The sequence below is a fragment of the Apaloderma vittatum genome, unplaced genomic scaffold (assembly GCF_000703405.1).
Source record: "Apaloderma vittatum isolate BGI_N311 unplaced genomic scaffold, ASM70340v1 scaffold4782, whole genome shotgun sequence".
NCBI lineage: Eukaryota > Metazoa > Chordata > Aves > Trogoniformes > Trogonidae > Apaloderma > Apaloderma vittatum.
The window spans coordinates 39,155-47,476 of NW_009701739.1; the positions used below are offsets into that span (position 1 = coordinate 39,155).

At 39.5% G+C, this 8,322-nt stretch overlaps 1 protein-coding gene across 1 annotated transcript in view; it reads left to right on the top strand.

Moving 5' to 3' along the window:
- The first annotated feature begins 319 nt into the window (after positions 1 to 319).
- KIAA0408 (KIAA0408 ortholog) overlaps positions 320 to 8,322 on the top strand; it is an 8,707-nt gene continuing 704 nt past the window's right edge. The window contains exons 1-4 of the mRNA XM_009879247.1: positions 320 to 454; positions 3,040 to 3,381; positions 3,728 to 3,807; positions 5,095 to 6,466. Of these exons, the coding sequence (XP_009877549.1) occupies positions 320 to 454; positions 3,040 to 3,381; positions 3,728 to 3,807; positions 5,095 to 6,466 (1,929 nt within the window). The remainder of the gene's footprint in view (positions 455 to 3,039; positions 3,382 to 3,727; positions 3,808 to 5,094; positions 6,467 to 8,322) is intronic.

Sequence of the window (8,322 nt, forward strand, 5' to 3'; positions counted from 1 at the left end):
CGTTCCTGAATTGTATGATGCCGGATGCGTGTCATTCCTTTCCTTTCCAGACTGGGCCTCTCTGCCCTTGGGTTTGTGTCCTATAATGCATATTCCAGTCACACTCCAGATACGTATCACACAAGTGTGTGATGCTGTCTCCTGCAAGCACATTTCAGTTGATTATTTTGGAGGATTTCTTAGTTGTTTGTTGTTGTTTTTTTCCCTGAAAACTAGAATCAAACACGAGTAAGACTTATTCTCACAAACTTCCAGGAACCAGTCAGGGAAGAAAGAGAAAAAGCAGAGATATCTTCTTGCTGTTGCACAGACTGTAACCATGGACCTGCGTAAACAACTGGAGAACACTGAGAGGAACTGGAATAAAGAGAAAATGGAATTGCTGGAAAGATTTGACAATGAAAGGAAAGAATGGGAATGCCAATGGAAGGTCATGCAGAAGAAAATAGAAGAGGTACTTTTAAACAAAACTCTGAACACTAACATTTTCATTTGAGGTGAAGTGGCTACGGCTCACTTCAAGTTTTTTTCTTCTGAATTATGTCCTGTTTCTGTCTGCCACTGGCAGTTTCTGTTGGCCAATGGTGGGATGCAAAGCCTGGGGTTAAGCAGTATTTGCAATAGTTCATTTAATAGTCATGCATATGAAACAGTAGGTTAAATGTCACTTTGTCTGAAGCTTGCTGTATTGTTGGCTGTATATGCTGCTGCCAGTTCTGCTAGGCATGAGCCATGCTGCTGATTATTATACATGCTTTTTTCAAGTACTTCCTGAACAACTGCATATATGGGGTTTAGGAAAATGGCTATTTATAACAAAAAATTTAGATATCATAATTCACTGGCGAAAAGGAATTAGATGGCACTGGTCTGCTGGGATAAATAGTATTATCAAAAATAATGTCGTATGTTAAACACTACGTGATGTAGAATCATCCTGGCTAGAACCTGCTCCATTTATGGACAGATTTCAGTAAAGAAAACAGTCCCCAAAGTGTCCCTGCAGCAGAACCTCATGACACTCCCTAATGCATAAATTGAATCTGACTTGACAACATATAGAAGCAAATTTTTTCACCACTGAGCTTTCCATATTTTTCACTCTAATATACACGTGGAGCAGTTTTGCTTGCTCTCTGCCAACACTGTGCTGTGGCTGAGCAACGAAGGAATGTATGGCAGAGATTGCTCACATGAAAGTATGAGAAGGAAAATTATCAGAGCCAAATGAACTGCAGCCATACACTGCCCATTAAACCAGACTGCAGCATAATTCCCTAACGTCAGCTCTCTTATATTTTACCTGCAGTTCTTGCAGATTTTCACGTGATAATCTTTGCTACCTTGTCTTTTTTTTACAACATTTCTGTGCATTTTACCTAATTTCACCACCAAAGTGAGAGTGCTTCATAAATTAGTAATGTGATTTATGTCTGTAGCTGATTTTCAGTTTGAGCTGTTTTAGAATGATGATAATTCTGGCTACTAGTCGTCCCGACAATGGCAGTGAAGACCATGTTTTTTCCATGTTCTTTATTAGTGTGTAAATTAGGGAAGTGTGACAGAGACAGAAAAAGAGATAAAGAATGGAATAGGGTTGAAGGGAAGAGAATGAAGCAAATCACTGGGTACTGCAGGACAAGACAAAACTGCAGATGAGACCTCAAAGTTATCAGTACCCTAAGTTCCCCTCTTTAGCTGTATCTGTAACTGCCCCTGATTTCAGTTGCCTGACATTTCTTTGCCAAAAGTCACATGGCTGGAGAAAAGGGAAGATATCTATTAAATGCTGTCATCTCTAGAGGGATTTTTCTCAATAAAACTTGTGTTATCAGCTTGTATTTTTATTTGGTAATTTTCTCTAGCCCCATGAAAACCTAACTTAATTCCTGGATTGCTCCGGGAAGACTTATGTGGTCTAGGAGATGGTATATTTGAATTATGAGGTGGTATCCTTTCTTCTTGCTGCTATTCTGAGTCCATAGGAGGCCCTGATTTCTTAGAAACAGCAAAGTTCAGCCCTCAGGTTCCGTGAGTTATGGGCTTTGGGAGTGAAATCTGAAAGCCCAGGATGGTGTCAAGTGTAAAGTCTCTGAATATGAGAATACTTCTAACCCACAGCACTATGCATGAAATGGCAATGTGTGCTTCATGTTGTTATCCTTTTTCACTGTCCTTCTAAAATCTATTGTGATGGTCTTGTGCACTGCAAGAGAGGAGGCAGATGACTGTTCAGAGGTGCCTGCTCTGTGCTTTCTTCATAAAAGCAAGTTAAGAATGGATGTTTATAAAGAGCTGAGGGATTCTTGGCACTGGAAATGATTCTGTAAGCAGAAAAAGGTTTTTATGATGTTGCTGTTTTTCCTAATTTATAATTTATCACAGTTCCCTAGTTTGAGTGTGCTGGATGACAGGAATTAACACCTTTTCATTTACTAATGAAGCCACTGGATCTCAGCAGAAAGCATGGAAGAAGATAAGAGGGTGACAACACATTGCCAAATAATACCATCTCGCAGCACAGATTTATCTCTCCAGTCACAGGGAAGAATTCCACTTGCCTGAGACCTAGAAGAATCTGCTTTAGTGCAGATAGCACTGTATGTGATGAGAATTCACTTCCACTCCTTAAACTAATATACTTTAACAGGCTGTAACATTCTCTCACGTTCCCCATCCATCAAAGCAGGGCTGCGTCCATCACATAGGGTGCTGATGGTGGTTGGAAGACAATCTTAGGGCTTCTGTCTCAAGGATCTCATGAGATCTCTTCCAGTCCCATCCTATGGGTGGAAGCCATACATTAAAATCATAGCAAAGAGTTTGAAAGTGGTGACAGCCCTTTCCTCAACTTGTTACAATAATGGTCTGTGACCTGTCACACTGTGTGACTCAACACTTTGCCACTAACACATGTGTAAAATCTTTCTGCTTGGTGCTACTGAGTGAAGCGTTGTTCAAAACAGAAAATGTTCCTCAACCGTAAATAAGGTTCATTACATTGCCATGACCTAATAGAAAGTTCTCTTGTTTTTTCAGCTTTACCAGGAGGTAAAACTTAGAAGGGAGAGCAATACGAATGTCCATGATCATAAGGCCATTCAGAGCAAGATGCTGCAGCTGTCCATGCATTCCCCTACTTCGGAAGTGAGTGACACAGTGGAGCTGAACTATCAACACAATGTGGCAAATGACAGGATGGAAAAAGGGAGTTTGCTCAGTAAAACAGGGCACAAATATAAAGAAACTAGAGCCAAGAACAGAAGCAATACTCTGTTAATGGACAATCTGGACTTTGAGAACTGTGAGGAACCTGAAGACAGCCTCAGCATCAAAAATTCCAAGAAAAATGCAAAGAATTATATTGGTGATCTCAATGCAGTAAGTAAAGAACGAGCACGTTTCAGTTACAGGGCTGAGGAAAATACTGAGGGCTTTGTCCTGCCAGGTTAACCTAAAGAATTGGTATACCTAATTGTAGCTTTCCAGTGAGGCATTATCTCTACTTCTCCCTCGGTTTGGTATTAATGAGTGTCTTCTCACTCTTTAAATGTGCTAACAGCATGCTCTTTACCTATGTTCATAACCTGGGGACATTTTTGTATCTTTCCTTGTGCTACTTTCCTCTGTTTTGAGTCCTAAATGCAAATCACGACAAGTTTCAAAATAATTCTAGAGATACCATTTAAAAGGCTTATATTAAAGGACTGTTTTTATATTTATAAAGGCTCTTAAAGAACTTGCCAGAGTCAGTGAAGAATTATGCAGCTATCAAGAAGAAATTAGAAAGAAGTCAAACCACAGAAGGTAAAAACATATTTGGACTCTCTATATTAGAGGAAGACAATGAATAATGGGGGTTTGATGTTAAATTTATGAGGAGTTGGCCAGTTCTTATCCTCATAGTGCTTCAGTGCTCAGCATAAAATATTCAAATTAAATTTACTGAATTATGATACAAGGGCATATTTTACTTGCAAAATAGAGTTTATCTATAGAACCTACAAAATTAAATTAGTATTTATACCGGATGGAATTGTATTTGTTTCCACTGACTATATAGAGGATTGGGAAAGTGAACAGATATTTCTGTCTGTCCTCATTCCATTTCCATGCAGATCTATACAACATTGTATGGGATTGTTAGGTTGGAAGGTTTCTTACATTAAGCCCAGGTCTAGCCTTAAGTGGGGGCTGTGTCAAGGATTGAAAATTCAAGAGTGCGAAGAAGGCAAAAGAAGGAAGAACAACCATACATTTGTACTTATAAAAAGATGATAAGCCAGACTCAGAAAAGTATTTCACCATCTGTTTAAAAATTCAATGTTCATGGTCTGCTCTATCAAGCTAAACACCAGTCTTCATCCTGAGTTATGCAGAAATTCTCAGAAGGTAAGACTGAACTTGTGAGACAGGGTGAAAACCAGGAAAGAGATTGAGACAGGCTATGTTTCAGCTATGCTGAGACCCCATGGAAGCATGTATCTTCTCAGATGCTTCTAAAGAGCATAAGCACATCCCACACTCTCCCAAGCAATCAGTTGGATATCTGTCACTAATTTATTACTGTAGCCAGGTTACTGTTTGTATGTGTAGAGCAAATAGATTCATAGCTGATACATAGTTTCTAAATCCTGATTGCAAAAGGTGATTTTTTGACAGATCTCAAAAGACACATTTGTAATATCATGCGTAATGTTAGGAAACCTACACAAGGGATGAACTATGTCCTAAAGCTTTCTTCATTCGGTTGATAGTCAGGTAGACTCTCACTGCACTCATTAGATCTCACAAGATCTCACTGTCCTTACTGTAGGATAGGTAAGAAAACAATCTATCATCTACAAAGACTCAGAAAAAGAATTTTAGTGCCAAGGGAAAGGAATACAAGTTTTCCTTTGTTGAGCTCTTCAATGTTTTTTCATGTTTGTTTCAAATATGATGGGTGTATCAGCTGCACCAGAACTGTTCCCAAATCTTTTTAAGCAGCCAATGTTAAAACACCTGCTCATGGGGAGAATGAATCCATGCTGAGGTTCCCTGGGGGAGACCCTTATTGCTCATCCCTAAAACACCTCTCCTTTTTATTTCCAGAATGAAGTCACTTCCTTTCCTGGGGGAATTTGAGGAAACCCAAAACACAGTTATTCTGCCAGAGATGAACCATGTGTCCAGCAATGAATCACAGACTTCGATTGCTTTTGAAACAGAGGAACATAATAACAGGAAGAATCTGAGCTCCACCAAGGCTTTGAAGGACATGTCTTATGGTGGTCTTCCTGGTGACAGAGGAACAGACTTCAGAACTTGGCAAAAGAAAGAAGCCCCACCAGTTCCTCCACGGAGCACCTCTCGACACCTAACAAACTCACTTTCTGCAGTTGTACAGCTTTCTGAAGCACCAGTAAGAGATCCAGGCATCAAAAACAATTGCAAGGCTCAGGACTGTAGGAGTGGAAGGAAACTGATGAATCCTTCAGCTATAAACCAGTATGAAACTGCAGCAGCCTGTGCAAGTGAAGGACAGGCTCAGAAAGGTCCTATGGTCAGAACTGCTGCAATACCTGCAACGAAAAATGCGTGCAATGTACCAACAAGTTTCTGCCATAATACGTGGGCATATGATGTGGGCAAACTTGGAAAAGACAATAAAAGTGAACCTTCTCTACTGTCAGCCCAAAAGAGTTGTTCAGATGGAAATATGGCTCAAAGCAACAAGATGGACCAAAAACAAAATCCCAAGTGTCACAGCAGCCCTTATTACAGTAGTGACTTTTACGCCCCTGCTACTCTGCACAATGATCTTTTGGAAGACTCTAGGTGTAGTTTGGGAAAGACCCAAAGAAATGAAACTTTAGCAGCAAAGATTGATGAGTTTAATCGGACTGTATTTCACACAGATAAACGTAACACTGCTTTGCAAGAAAACCAGGTGCCTCAAACAGCGTCAGAAGATAACAAACCCAGCAGTCCACTGGGTGACTCTGCTATTACCAGGACAGAAACTGTAAATGAATCTCGTGTTTCAAATCCCAAATTCTCTGCAGCAAAGGAGCAAGAAACTAGCAACCCCAGCAAAGCTGTCAGAACAACAGGGCAACAAAAGCAAATAAATGGACTTCCAAATACTAGTGGTTATAGAAACATGCTTCATGAGCATGACTGGAGACCAAGTAATTTATCCGGTCGCCCACGTTCAGCTGACTCAAGGTCAAACTATGGTGTTGTTGAAAAGCTTTTGAAAAACTATGAAAAATCAACAGTGACTTCTCCGTGTAATGTGAAGTGCTGCAAAGATAAGGAGATACAAGCAAATTCTGAATTCACTGATGGAGGTTGTGAGACATTGAGTCAGTATTTAGAAATGCTCCAGATTGAGCAAGGAAAGCAAGAATTTATGAGGAATTCAGGCAGGCATATTGGGCAGCAACCCAAGCAAGGAAAAGAGAGGCACAAGTTACCAGAGGTAAGGTTCATAAGAATGGCAAGAACAAAATAATTCAGTTCATACCAAGCTTCAGCTTCTAAAATAAGGCAGTCTAATGTGATTTTGTAAAAATGGATACTGTGAAAATAGATACCTTAGGCCAGGATCTGGATGAATTGGGAATATTTCCTCTGAAGATAATAGAGTTGTGGAAGGGCAGAAGCATGTAAGTTAGAATGACCTGTGAAGACGTGCCAGATTCTGATTTCTGCCATGGTTGTGTAAAGCTGGATATTAACTGCAGTGCAGTTATGCAAGTGAGGACTGCAATCACGTTTTAACTCTCTCCCTCTTTCCTTTATCCAATGAATTATTTCATAAGCAACCCCAAAAGGCTTAAGCACACTTGGCCATGCCAAAATCCCAGAGGCCTTACATAGCATTCTTCAGTATTCAGGGTGCTGCTTAATTCAGGATTTCCTTGGAACTGGCTGTGAAAGGGGTATTGTAGCTCCACAGAGTTTCCGGTAATAAAGCAACCTCTTCTTATTCATGTCTCAGTTCCAGCCTTCTCCTATATATTCAAGTATAGGCTCACAGAAACGGAAGTGTATGGCATGACTAATTAATTTATATTTGACTGAATATTATTTGCCCAAGTGAGGAAGTATTACCTTTGCCAGTGTTCTTTCTTAATGAGAAGAGAAAGAGATGTTTTTGAAAATACATTTTAAGTTGCAGATTCTGCAAAAGACCCCAGAGAAAGAAAAGTCATTTTTTCCTGAAGAGATCCTTGGCCAACGAACACAAAGAGATATGCCCCTTATCATCTCAGAAAAGAAAAGGGAAATGCATTTGGAGCTGAGAAACTTAAGTGGGTTCAGGCTGTCAGCTGGTATACTTTAAACTGTCACAAATTCACAGACATCAGTGGAGCCATGTAGATTTAAACAGCTGAGAATCTGGCCATGCAGATTTTCTTCTGCATGTCTTTCTGACAGCCTTGCAGTGATGCAACAACTTGCATAGCAGACATGTCTTTGCTACAGCACAGAAAGAAAAAAACATGAAGCTTCAGATTTCTTTCTCATCCAGTGAAGTTTTGATAGGAAAACAAATTTTCATCAATAAAAATGTAGGGAAGAAATAATGACTGGAAATTACTGAGTTTACATCAGTGTAAACCCAGAATAACTTCACTAAGCCAATTGCATTTTTTTTCTCCATAGACTCACACTTTATGTTGTTATTTCTATCTCTACAAACTAAGTGTAGAATATTGCCTGATTAGGGATTACTATTTTAGATCCAGCAGCATTCACATTACAAAGATGTAAAAAACTACACTGGCATGAGGCATTTGGTTAATTTTCCTCATTTCCAATTGACATCACGGTAGCTGTGATCAAAATCTTTTGGGTTTCCTATGCATACAAGGCTCTGCATGTAGACATGACACCACATTAATACCTAACCATTCTGACTTAGTTACCAAGTGTAAACAGCTTCATTTTGCACTAATGGAAACAAAGTTCTTCGCAAGATGTGACTGCTGAAATAGGATCTATCAAAAAATACCTGAAAAGTACGTAAACCGTACTCCAGTAATGTACGATGGTATTCTGAGTTCTAAGGTTAGAACACTATACAGCATTCATTGACAAAAGAACTTCCAAGAATGAAATGAGAAGTGAATGTCAGTTTTGGGTTGCATTAACATTTTATACCTTTCCTTGTGTCTGACACTTGTCTCCATATATTTAAAACCCAACCGACGTGAGAATCCCTATACATAGAAATAGCTGTTCTTTTACATTCTGTGCATTGCTGTGCTCCTTTTAATAGCTTCAGACCACCTGTTCTGAGGTCACCCCAAATGTCTTCCTACATTCCTG